Genomic DNA, 13776 nt, shown 5'->3' on the forward strand with positions numbered 1-13776 from the left:
GGGCATTCACAACAGTTATAGCGGAACATACGTTCAAATATCTGAATGGAGGAGGTCACTCACTAAATCTGGAAAATTCAGATGTTAAATTAAAGACGTATACTGCTGAAGACATATGAGTTAGAGGCATATGCAAGGTTCCAGTACAGGATGGAAGCCAATCTGTTAATTTATCCCTGATAGTGGCAGCAGGGGAGGGTCCAAGTTTACTTGATTGGAATTGGCTTAAGGAAATAAAGTTGGAGTGGACTGAGATTGCCCAATTCGGAATGAAAGATCTACAAGAATTATTACAGAAATATGCCTCTGTGTTCAGGAAAGAGCTTGGGAAGATCCAGGGGCTGCACGCTAAAATCCATGTGGATCTTGGGGCAACCCCCAGATACTTGAAGGTGAGGCCAGTCCCCATTGCATTATGAGAGAAAGTTGATGTTGAATTAGACAGGCTGGAAAGGTTGGGAGCCTTACAACCTGTACAATTTTCCGAATGGGCAGCACCTATAGTCCCAGTACTAAAGCCTGACCAGAGTGTGAAAATATGTAGAGGCTACAAGTTGACTGTTAACAAAGTGGCCAGACTTGACAGGCATCCTATACCAAAAATTGATGAATTGTACTCCAAGCTGACAGGGGGAATGACATATATGAAACTCGGTATGAGACACACTCATCAGCAAGTTGAGGTAGGAAAGGCCTCTCGGGATTTTGTGACTATCAAGACACATAGGGGTTTATAGCAGTATACCAGGTTACCCTTCGGAGTCTCATCGGCTTGTGCCATTTTCCAACAGACAATAGAAAATTTACTTCAAGGTCTACCCGGTGTTGTGGTTTGTCTCAATGATGTCCTAGTAACAGGACTAACTGATGAATAACACCTGGCTAACCTGGAAGAGGTATTGAAGCATTTTTCACTAGCCAGAGTACATTTGAATAGAGAAAAATGTACCTTCCAAGCAAAAGAAGTGGTTTACCTGGGTCATAGGGTCGACTCGCAGGGCCTTCACCCAGTAGAAGACAAGGTGAGAGCTATTCGTGAGGTGCCAGCACCAAAAAATGCCACAGAACTCAAGGCCTTCATTGGAATGGTTAACTATTATGGCCGTTTTCTCCCAAATTTGTCGACAGTACTGGCTTCATTATATGGGTTACTCAAGAAAAACCACAGGTGGACTTGGCAAGCTCCACAACAACAGGCTTTTACCACAGTAAAGCAGTTGTTACAGTCATTGGCCCTGTTGGTACATTTCAACCCAAAGACAGAATTAATTTTAACCTGCGATGCATCCCCTTACAGAGTAGGGATAGTACCCTCCCATCGGATGGCTCCGAATGGCACATTGGTTATGTTTCAAGAACACTCAGTGAGGCTGAACGAAGATACTCACAAATAGAGAAAAAAGGCTTATCCATTGTATTTGACATTTAAGAAGTTCCACCAATACACCCATGGTCACCACTTCACCATTGTATCCGATCACAAGCCACTACTAGGCTTGTTCAGGGAAGATAAGGCAATACCCCCAATTGCCTCAGCACACATCAAAAGGTGGGCACTGATTCTAGCTGCTTACAAATATACTTTTATCCACCTGCCCGGGAGCCAGATTGCAAATGCTGACACACTGAGCCAATTACTTCTAAAAGACAGCACTGTGAATGTCCCAATTCCTCAAGAACTTGTCTTGTTATTAAACTATCTGGATTTGTCACCAGCACATGCCAAACAGATCAGAGAGTGGACAGACCGTGATCCAGCTTTGTCTCACATCAGGGATCAAGTCTTGCAGGGATGGTCTAACAAGCCAAAGTCAGACAAAATGAAGCCCTACTTTAATGGGAGATACAAGCTCACCTCCCAAAATGGCATCTTGCTGTGGGGAGTGAGAGTCATTGTGCCTCTGAGAGGAAGACAGCCAATATTGACTAAATTGCATAGTGCTCACCCTGGCACCTCTAGAATGAAAATGTTGGTGCACAGTTACTTATGGTGGCCAGGGATGGACACAGAAATTGAAAACTTAATCAAGAGCTGCATACAGGTACAGAAATTGCCCCCTTTGGCTCCACTGCATCCCTGGGAATGACCAGGAAGCCATGGGTCCGCCTCCACGTTGACTACGTGGGGATTTTTATTTGGGAACAACATTGTTTCATTCCTCTTGATCATAGACGCTCACTCGAAGTGGACGGATGTGTATGAGGTGAGATCACCCACATCTGCCGTCACCATGGACAGATTGTGTCAGAGTTTTACGATAGACGGGTTACCGGAAATAATAGTGCCTGATATTGGAACGGCATTCACTAGAGGAGGATTCCAAAGATTTATGAGTCTCAATGGCATAACACACGTTAAGACCTCGCCATACCACCCTGCATCCAATGGTTTAGCCGAGAGGGCGGTCCAGACCTTCAAGTTCAGAATGAGAAAACTGAATGGAGACTCTGTTGCAACTAGATTATTATGTTTCCTACTCAGCTATAGAACTACGCCACACACGACCACCAGTATTGCCCTCACACAGTTATTACTGAAGAGACGTTTCAGCACGCGTTTGAGTCTCATAAGGCTGAATTTAGGAGGGAGGGTAGAAAGAAGCCAGGAGGCTCAGAAAAATAGACATGATTACCACAGTTGTTGGATTCACTGTTTTTGCAAAGAACTTTGGAGATATGCCCAAAAGGCTATTAGATGAAGTTAGTGCTGTGACAGGACCCCTGTCCTATCATTTATCAGTTGAAGGTCGGATAATTAGGAGACACGTAAATCACTTCAGGAAAAAGGAAACAAATCTACAAGAAAGGATGCACCAAGCATTTCCGTTGGAGTCTACACCACATATGGAAGGAACTCCACTTGGTTTGGAAGTACCTGTAGGATCCATTGAGCGTGAGGGAGTCGAAGAGACAAACTAACTTACAGGTTCCTACTGGAAAGCCTAGCGGACAGATGACTGCTGAGGGGGAGGCCGCGGATAAACCATCTGAAGTCGTAGAATTACGATGTTTGACATATTTGAAGAAGCCTCCGGAGAGACGGAATTTGTAAATAGTTTATTTATGTAAATAGATGATACATTGTAAAGATTGTAAATTGTACTTTTGAGTAAAGGGGAAGGAATATGCTAACCTGAGGTGCAATACACCTTTAAGAGAATGTGAGCATATTGACCACATGACTATATTACCCAATTGCTGTGTAGCGCAGGCTACAATGTTAATCAGTAGTTTGGACTAGGGCCTGATTTGAGAAGCACACACTGTGTTAATGCTCTGTGACTTGTGTCACAGCATATGCTTCATCTTATATTGGTCTCTGTGTCTGCAGTATATTGTTTACCAACTCACCCACCGGTAGATAGGCGTGCAACTGTGTTCGCGAGCAAAGCAACCCGACAGAAGGAACATAACAACGGTATTGGTTGCTTCCCTGATGTGGCATTCTCTTGAGAAAACCTAGTCAACCTTACTAAGGCTACCTGTTTTGATTTCAATTTCCAAAAATGTGCTTTTAAATGTCCAAAGTTATGACAATGAAAACATGTTGTTCTCTTCCTACCCTCTACAATATCTTTTGACCACCTTGGAGAGCATCTGCCTCTTCAATTTTGCTACCTCCTGCACTTGCTCATTACCAGTTTCTCTGTCTCTTCAGCTACTGTGTGGGTTTACAAACAATACTTTGTTGCCACCAAGGTATTTGTGATTTAAATCATAACTATCAGCCAAAACGGCGACTTTCTTTACATTAGAGACTTTATGGTCCTCTAGGTGTGACCCACTTCCTACTGGAATACTATTTTTAAACTCCCCCATTTACAACATCTCCCTCACATTTTCAAAATTCTGTTCAATTTTCATTGAATGAGACCAACAGTCAAAAATCATTTCCTTTCCCTAAATTCTACAAACATTTGATTCTGTCTTTTCCTCAGATATTTTTAATCTACAACTTCTGGGATTAGCTCATTTGCGTTAAGTACCACAGTCTTAACAGTATCATAATTTGCAGATTGTTCATCTGAAAGGCTTAAATAAACATCCAATGTGTTTTCTACTAAAACACTTTGTAACAGAATGGTCCATGCCTCTTGTGGCCAAGCTAGCTTTAGCAATTTTATCAAAGGAGGCAAAATACCTTTCAATTCCTACCTCACTGAATTTAGGCACTAGGTGAATCTTACTGACAAAATCAAAACTAGGAGCTAAATTCAAATCATCATCCAATCTGCCTGTGGTTTTTTCATTTTTTTCACAGGCTAGGCCAGTATTTATTGCCTATCCCTAATTGCACTTGAAAATGCAGTGGTGAGCTGCCTTCTTGAACCGCTGCAGTCCATGTGGTGTAGGTACACCCACAGTGCGGTTAGGAAAGGAGATCCAGGATCTTTATCCAGCGACAGTGAAGGAACAGTGATATAGTTCCAAATCAGGATGATGTGTGACATGGAGGGGAACTTGCAGGTGGTGGTCTTCCCATGCATCTATATCTTTCTTAGTGGTAGAGGTCATGGGTTTGGAAGGTTCTGTCAAAGGAACCTTGGTGAATTGTTGCAGTGAATCTTGTATATGGTACACATTGCTGCCACTGTGCATCCATGGTGGAGTGAGTGAGTGTTGAACGTGGTGCATGGGGTGCCAATCAAGCGGGCTGCTTTGTCCTAGATGATGTTGGCCTTTGTGAGTGTTGTTGGAACTACACTCATCCAGGCAAGTATTCCATCACACTTCTGACTTGGGCCTTGTGGTTGCTGGAGACAAGGAGCAGAATTTTCAGTGCCCGTTGGCATTGGGCATGTTTGGCGGTGTGAGTGGACAATATGGCAAGAAGGACAAAAATCGGTTTCACAACATCGTCAAACCAGTTTGCAATCGTCCACTCTGTCCGTCAATGGTAGACTGCTTTTCTCTCTATTGGACGTCAGGAACCTCATTGTAATACATCTGCATATCATTATAAGCCCAGCTTGCTGGAATCATCCCCCCCATACTGGAGCATCTGAGCACGTCAGCAGGATTGTACACCGACATGTTTCACAACTGTACATAAGCGATGTGCACCTGGCAAGCTGCACTTTGCGCAGGACTTTGAGGTTTGTTTGCCTACCTTGCTTCGGGCAGCACTCATGGTCATCAGCGCCAGGCTTCACAGACATCACCACCTCACTTTTAGGGGGGGGCGGTTCACGGACAGGCCTCTACCTACCAGACCAGCCATAAGGTGGCTTTTCAATGGCTGCAGGGCTAGGGCTTGCTTGGGGAAGGGGGAGAAGTGGCCTCAGGCAAGGGAAGAGGCTGCAGGGCAAGGACAGTACTGGCGAAGGAAGGTATCCCAGGGTGTGTGTGGGGTACAAGTTGATCTGTGCGAGTGGCCTCAAGGTGGTGAGGGCTGAGAGGGCAGTCTCCAGAGGAGATGAGGCCAGATGGAGATGTGAGGGTATGTGTGAGAGAGTGAGTGGTGATGCCCCTTGAGTTGGCAGTGAGTGAGATGCCAGTGCATATATGATGGGTTTGTGAGTGTGTGAGTTTGGAGTGATGAGATGGTTGCCTGACCCTGGCAACATGGATGAGATCATTCATCCTCTATCTGCATTGGATGGCCGACCTCTTCTGTGCAGAATTGGCACTGATCGCCACTGCCATCACCTACCAAGCTAGAGTGGGGGTGTTGCTGCCCCTCCTGCAGCCACAGCTGGGATAGAGGACATCATGGCCAGCCTCCACGGCATCCAAAAGGCACTCAAGGGACGCGTCACTTAATCATGGGGCTGCAGCCTTCTTGCCTTTCAGGGCCATGTTTCCTTTGCAGCAGTCCTGGGCTAGAAGTACTGAAAGGTGTGCGTGCAGATGCACATTAAGTATGGCACCCGGCGTGAGGAAGCGGCAAGGTAATGGCATGGCAAGCAATGAAAGCCAGCCAGCCATCAAGACAGCACTTTTCCTGGGAATGCATAATTCATGCAGCGGGATTGGGACAATACGGCGTGAGAAGCTGCCTTTGCGGGTAAAACATTGTTTTTCCTGCCCACTACCGCACTTAGTGCAAATCTGGGATGAATTCGCCACATAATTCCCAGCCTCTGACCTGCTCTTGTAGCCACAGTATTTATATAACTGGTCCAGCTCAGTTTCTGGTCAATGGTAACCCCAAGGATGTTGATAGTGGGGAATTCAGCGATGGTTAATTCCTGTCCGCGTAAACAAATTTTTTCCTTACCCCATTCAAAGTTTCTGGCTTCTTTATCCCTTTGAAACTCTCTGTCTCTTTCCTTGATCCTTTCCTCCCTTTCCATAAAGTCCCCAGGGGGAGTGGGGATTGGAGGGGGAGTGTAGGGAGGAAAAGGTGGGTGAGGAGAAGGGGAAGCGGGGAGAGGAGGGGGCCTGGGGAGTGGAGGGGGTGGGGAGAGGAGGAGGAATAGGGAGAGGAGGAGGAATAGAGGGAGAGAGAGAGTGGTGAGTGGGGAAATAGAGAAAGTCAGGGGTGTGGGGAAAGTAACAAGGGGGGTGTATGGACTGATGGGAGGAGTAGTGAGACAGGAGTAGGGAGAGAGGGAAGAAATAGTGAGGTGGGAGGAGAGAGATGTGGGGAGTAGCAAGAGGGGAGTAGGGGGAGTTATCTGTCCTGTCTGACTTTTCTCTGACCTGCAAGTGCGTGACTCTTGCCAGTGAGCAGTGAAAGTCGGGGCATTTTCCATCTCCATCACACTGACTTTCCTCTGATTGCCCTCCAGTGAAATTTATTCCTCGCCATATAACATTAGTGAATTGTGCTGGTTTGGTGTTTCAACAGGACTGCCCCGAGGGTTCGAGAGATTTCAGAGAAGAGCAGTGTTCTGTGTTTGATGGAACTGATTTCCAGGGGAAGAGATACAAATGGCTGCCTTATTATGGAGGTAAACAGATCTCAAGAAATTGTTCTCTACTGACCAATGACTGCAGTTTTTCCTCAACCCTCTCCTTAACCAGCAAACTTTCTTAGACTGTTGCCTTCATATATCTCCAGTTTATCGTTGACGTTCTTGTTCAGACAAGGATAATGTTGGGGACAAAACATGGAACTTGTCCACTCAGTGAAGTGCTTTCTTGCATGGAAGTTTAAATTGATTCTTTGTCTTCCCTCCAAGCTGATGTAAAAGACCCCATGGCACTATTTGCAGCTCCCTGGTGTCCTGGCCAATATTTATCCCACTATCAGTTTTACTGGTCACATTGCTGCATGAGGGATCTTTCTGTGCTCAAATTGCCTGCCATGCTTCCTACATTACAACAGAAAGTACTTCAGAGGTTGTAAAGCACTTTGAGATGTCCTGAAGTTGTGAAAGGCACTAAGTGCAATTTTTTTCTTTGCCTTTAGATAAACTCCTAACGTTCCATTGTCTGTACTTGATTCACTTCCATCCTACCAAGTATTCCAGACAGGATTGCATTCCCTTACTCCTAGTCATTTTATATTATGGAGAAATTTAATGGAGGTGTTCAAAATTATGAAGGGTTTTGATAAATAAGGAGAAACTGTTTCCATTGGCAGGGGCATCGGCTTCCAAGGGACACAGGCCTAAGATAATTACCAAACTAACCAGAGGGGGAGATCAGGACGATTGTTAAACAGCAATCTAGAATGTACTGCCTCAAAGGGTGATTGAAGCTGATTCAATCATAACTTAGATAAATACTTAATGGCAAAATATTCATAGGCAGCGGGAGCAGGAGAATGGAAATAATTGTACAGATCTCCAATGGAGCCAACACGGGCACAGTGGGTCAAATGGCCCTTTTCTGTTTTGTTAAATTCTCAGAAAACCAACAATAGTTTGTGTCCTTGCTTTGCAGGACAATAAATGGACTAGGTGGATTCTATGATGGGGTGGGTTGGGTTGCAGAGCAGTGAACAGTGGGGGCTACTTGAGCCAATTGGCTTTTTTGTGGCAGGACTACTCACAGTGAAGTAATAAGATGACAACAACAAGGTCTCCATCTTCCCACAGCTTCAAATAAGTGTGAGCTGAACTGCATTCCCCAAGGTGAAAACTTTTATTATCGGCATAAAGAAGCGGTTAAGGATGGGACACTGTGCGAACCTGGAAGCCGCAACATCTGCATAGACGGTGTGTGCAAGGTGAGTTCACTCATTGGCTGAGGCATGGTAAAGGAGCAGAGGCCTCAGGGAGCTCCCATCTGGTGATTGCTTCTTCCACCCATCAGCCACAACTAATGTTCCCTCAGCTCAGAAGGATGGCCCTGGCTGTGGACACCTTTACATGTCAAACCATTTGGAGACAATGGACAATATCTATGGAAAATTGTCATGAGAGGAAGCCCTAGTTATTTCTTGGCCCTTCCTTGTCCTCCTATTTCCACCTCCCCTCCCCACACATTTTCTCTCCATCTTCCTGGGATCTGACCATTCTCTGACCCTTGATTTAGTCACTATTATTCATGAAATAGCCAAGACATACACTTGCTCACTCCTTCACCTGGAGAAAGATCAGGAGTGAACCTTTGTTGAAATTTATCCACCCCCTTCGCTAACCAGCGGGATAGAGATGTGTTGTAGTAGCCCCACCAGTACATGGGGGGCAAGTAGCTAACCCAGTGCAGGCCAATGAGGTGGGATCTTCCTGTTCCGCACTCAAGACTGTGCTGACCACCTGAGGCAGTGGCTCATCCTAGCTGGTTCTTTATTCATCCTTAAATTTTATATTTCCCTCTAAATTTAGGTAATTGCATCAAATTCACCATCAAAATCAATATCACTGTGACCAACTAAACCTTGGGGGTCAGTGCCAATGGTGCCAACCTGTGCCCATGTATCTTAGTGCTGCTGAAGTCACTCTACCAAGGACCATTGGTGTTTGATGGTATCCATGTGCATTCGCTCTCATTTGTGGAAGAGCAAAGCTTCACCACACGCCAGGAAGGAGATCAGTCTTCAGATGGTATTAGTAAAGAGGAATGACGCAAAAAATTAAATGCAGAAAAAAGAACAAGATGATTCAATTGATGGGTGAAAGAGGCTGAAATACAAAAGGAAGCAAGCCTGATACAAAAGGCAAGGCACAAAGGCCTTTGAGGTTGAATAAAGAGGAATAAGACTAGATTTAATGATTGAGTGAAAGCTTGGTTCTCACTCAGTTTCAAACTCCGCCTCATACCAAGGGTCTTCAGATTGGCTTCATGCAGTCAGTGCCTATCCAGGAGAATTCACTTACCTGCAAAGGGCCCCTAATTTGATTAGTGAGCCACTTACTTGGACAAACACCCCCTCTACTAACAGTAAGCATCGGCTGATCTACAATCACTGATCTTGTAGGTTGTAATCTGATATCTTTCCAGAAATATGTTAACAAGTGCATTTAAAATATAATGGTTCTGAGCATTCCAGTAACATTTTTTTTACTTGATTCTAGACAGTTGGTTGTGACAATACACTGGAATCATCACAAGTTGAAGATAAATGTCTCGAATGTGGAGGAGATGGAAGCACCTGTTATGAAGTCAAAGGGACATTTAGTGTTGTTGATTTGCCAATAGGTGCAGTTCTGTGTTCCATTATTACTTTTGTTGTAATTTGTTGTCTGGTTGTGAATGCTAGAGATTTGCTGCGTCACCAAATATCCGCTCCTTATTTGCAGGTTACAATCAAATTCACATCATTCCCATCGGGGCCACAAGTATTCGGATCCAAGAAGTATTACCCACACGGAATTTCCTTGGTAAATCATTCACTTCCTTTCTTAATTTCTGATTCTTTTTAAAATCTGTGAGTGAAGTTCACTCGGCACAGTTACACTTTAGTCTGTCTCTGTGTGACTGGAGTTTACTCACCCCAATAAATGCTGGCCTAGCCAGTGACACCACAACTCAGGAGCGAATAAAAAAAAATTGCACCTTAGCCTGTCTCTGTTTGAGTGGAGTTTACTGGTTCCAGTCACACCTTGGCCTATCTCTGTGTGAGTGGAGTTCACTCGGCCCAGTTGAACTTTGGTCTGTGTCATTACTTGTTGAGTCATTAGGGGAACACTAGTATTTGTTAAATGCCATACACTGTTTACAACAACTTTAAAGATCGAGAACCTTTGTCACATTCTGCATGTAGCAGTATGCAGTTCTGACAATTTCTTGTTGTACATTGGTTTCATGTAATCTTTCCCCTCAGCCCACCGCACATGTTCTTTATTTGGAGACTGGTGCTTCTGTTATTTCCAGAATAATGGGTGACTGGTCAGAGAATTCCACAAAATAGGTAAACAGTTGGGCCTTTAACAAGTTTGCTGTTAATTTTGCAGTGATCAAGTGTTGGGAACGAGATGTATATATTACCATTATTGTAACACCACTGCAGCTAATAGGATGCACACTATACACTGAAAGACTCTGCCTACTATTGTCTCTCTGAGAAACAGGTGAGGAGTATGTGGGTAGGTAACAGGCAGGCCACTCGTTTTATTTTACGAACACCACCCCAGCCTTCAAATATGCCGACGGGGGGCCATAAAATTCACCCCAACCTCCCTGCTCCTAGGCCCGAAGCTCACATTACTCCCCTCTCTTCACCACCCTGTCACGATATCTGGATCCTGGTCACTCCTCTCCTCAGCCCATAGCAAACCCAAAGGAGTGCTGCACTGTCAAAGGGCAGCGCCGATAGGAGTGCTGTACTATCACAGGGTCAGTATTCAGGGAGTGCTGCAATGTCAAAGGGCAGCACTGATTGGAGTGCTGCACTATCACAGGGTCAGTATTCAGGGAGTGCTGCAATGTCAAAGGGGCATTACTGAGGGAGTGCTGTACTGTCAGAGGGGCAGTGTTGAGGCAGTGCTGCATTCTCAGAGGGGCATTATTGAGGGAGTGCTGTACTGTCAGAGAGGCGGTATTGAGGGTGTGCTGCATTATCAAAGGGGCAGTACTGAGGGAGTGCTGCATTGTCAAAGGGGCAGTACTGAGGGAGTGCTGTACTGTCTTAGGAGCAGTATTGACAGAGTACTGTACTGTCAGAGGGGCAGTATTGAAGACGTGCTGCACTGTCAAGAGGCAGCATTGAGGGAGTGCTGCTCTGTCAGAGGGGCAGTATTGAGGGAGTGCTGTACTGTCAGAGGGGCAGGATTGAGGGTGCGCTGTACTGTCAGAGAGGCAGTATTGAGGGAGTATTATAGCAAAATAGTAATATGAGAAATGGGGGTCAGAGAGTGGCAGAAAAGGACAGAGAGAAAAGATCAAGAATACATCAACAGTCAAGACTAGAGGTAACAAAAGGACAAAACTGAAGGCTCATGGCCTGAATGCACGTAACATTCATAACAAAGTAAAAGAATTGATGGCCCACATTGAAGTAAATAAATATGATCTGATAGCAATTACGGAGACATGGCTGCAGGATGACAAAGATTGGGTCCTTAATATTGAAGGGTATATGACATTCAAGAAGAATAGGCAGATAGGTAAAGGTGGAGGGGTAGCACTGTTAATCAAAGAGGGCATTGGTGCAGTAGTTAGAGTTGACCTTGGTTCAGGAGATCAGGATGTAGAATCGCTTTGGGTGGAGATGAGGAATAGTAGGGGAAAAATGTCGTTAGTGGGAGTGGTCTACAGGCCCCCTAACAGTAGCCACAGTGTAGGACAAAGTATTCAAGAGAAAGTAATGTGTGTTTGTAATAGAGGGGTGGCAATAATCATGGGAGATTTTAATCTACACATAAACTGGAAAAATCAGATTGGCAGTAATAGCCTGAATGAAGAATTCTTAGAAACTTTCTCAAAAGCATTCTTAGAGCAGCATGTTCCAGAACCAGTCAGAGAGTAGGTTATATTAGATTTGATATTGTGTAACATGACATGATTAATTAATGGCCTCAGAGTAAAGGCACCCCTAGGTAGCAGTGACCACAATACGATTGAATTTTGCATCCAGCTTGAAAGGAAGAAGAATGGGTCTAAGACTAGTATCTTAAATTTAAATAAGGGCAACTATGTGGGGATGAAAGCTGAGCTAGCTGAAGTGAACTGGGAAACTAGGCTAGAGGATAGATCGATAGAGAAGCAGTGGCAGACATTTAAGACATATTTCAGAGTATTCAGAATAAGTACATTCCTACTATAAAGAAAAATTCTGAGGGGAGGGCCCACCATCCGTGGTTAACTAGAGATGTTAAGGAAAGCATCAAACTTAAGGAAAAAGCATACAACTCCGCAAAGGTGAATGGCAAGACAGGTGACTGGACAGAACATAAAGAATGGCAGAGAATGACTAAAAGGTTAATCTGGAGAAAGAAATTAGAGTATGAAAGGAAGCTAGCTAGAAATATGAAAATGGATAGCAAGAGTTTCTACAGGTACTTAAAAAGGAAAAGAGTAAGTAAAGTGAGTGTTGGTCCTCTAGAGAGTGACAGTGGGGAGCTAATAGTAGGATAATAAGGAAATAGCGGAAGAAATGAACAAATATTTTGCTTCTGTGTTCACTATAGAGGATACAAAAAAACATTCCAATAATAGCTGCAAATCAGGAGGTGAACAGGAGAAAGGAAATTGGTGAAATTAAAATCACTAGGGAAACAGTACTGAGCAAATAGATAGAGCTGCAGGATGGCAAGTCTCTGGTTCCCAATGGACTGCATCCTAGAGTCTTAAAAGAGGTGGCTAATGGTGTAATAGATGCGCTGGTGTTAATTTCCCAAAATTCGCCAGATTCTGGAAAGGTTCCATCAGATTGGAAAGTAGTAAATATAACCCCTTTATTCAAGAAGGGAGGGAGGCAGAAAACAGGAAACTATAGACCAGTTAGCTTGACATCTGTCGTGGGGAAATTATTGGAATTGATCATTGAGGAGGTTATAACTGGGCACTTAGAAGAGCTCAAGGCAATTGGGAAGATTCAGCATGATTTTGTGAAAGGAAAATCATGTTTAATCAATTTATATGAGTTTTTTGAAGGAGTAACATGCGCAGTGGGTAAAGGGGAGCCTGTAGACGTACTGTACTTGGATTTCCAGAAGGCATTTGATAAGGTGCCACATCAAAGATTATTATGAAAAATAAAAGCGCATGGTGTAGTGGGTAACATATTAGCATGGATAGAAGATTGGCTGGATAGCAGAAAGCAGAGAGTATGCATAAAGGGGTCATTTTCTGATTGGCAGGATGTGATGAGTGGAATCCCACAGGGGTCTGTACTGGGGCCTCAACTTTTTACGATTTACATCAATGACTTAGATGAGCGGAGTAAAGATATGGTAGCTAAATTTGCAGATGACACAAAGATAGGTAGGAAAGTATGTTGTGAAGAGGACATGAAGTTGCAGATGGATATAGATAGATTGAGCGAGTGGGCAAAGATCTGGCAGATGGAGTTTAATGTGGGAAAATGAAGTTGTTTACTTTGGCAGGAAGAACAAAAAAGCAGAGTATTATTTAAATGGCAAATGACTGCATAATTCTGAGGTGCAGAGGGATCTGGGTGTTCTAGTACATGAGTCACAAAAAGCTAGTATGCAGGTACAGCAAGTAAGTAAGAAGGCCAATGGAATACTATCCTTACGAGAGGGATTGAACATATAAGTAAGGATGTTATGCTTCAGTTATACAGGGCATTGGTGAGGCCGCATCTTGAACACAGTGTGCAGTTTTGGACTCCTTATTTAAGGAAGGATGTAAATGCATTGGAGGCGGTTCAGAGGAGGTTTACTGCAATGAGTGGGTTGTTTCATGAGGAAAGGTTGGACAGACTGGGCTTGTTTCCACTGGAGTTTAGAAGAGTGAGGGGTGATTTGATTGAAGTAT

General features: G+C 44.2%; 1 protein-coding gene across 1 annotated transcript in view; it reads left to right on the forward strand.

Moving 5' to 3' along the window:
• LOC144674543 (papilin-like) overlaps positions 1 to 13776 on the forward strand; it is a 163118-nt gene that overhangs the window by 110481 nt on the left and 38861 nt on the right. The window contains exons 4-7 of the mRNA XM_078535844.1: positions 6794 to 6896; positions 7989 to 8119; positions 9411 to 9534; positions 9636 to 9716. Coding sequence (XP_078391970.1) covers positions 6794 to 6896; positions 7989 to 8119; positions 9411 to 9534; positions 9636 to 9716 — 439 coding nt within the window. The remainder of the gene's footprint in view (positions 1 to 6793; positions 6897 to 7988; positions 8120 to 9410; positions 9535 to 9635; positions 9717 to 13776) is intronic.

The sequence above is a fragment of the Cetorhinus maximus genome, unplaced genomic scaffold, assembly GCF_964194155.1.
Source record: "Cetorhinus maximus unplaced genomic scaffold, sCetMax3.hap1.1 HAP1_SCAFFOLD_694, whole genome shotgun sequence".
Taxonomy (NCBI): domain Eukaryota; kingdom Metazoa; phylum Chordata; class Chondrichthyes; order Lamniformes; family Cetorhinidae; genus Cetorhinus; species Cetorhinus maximus.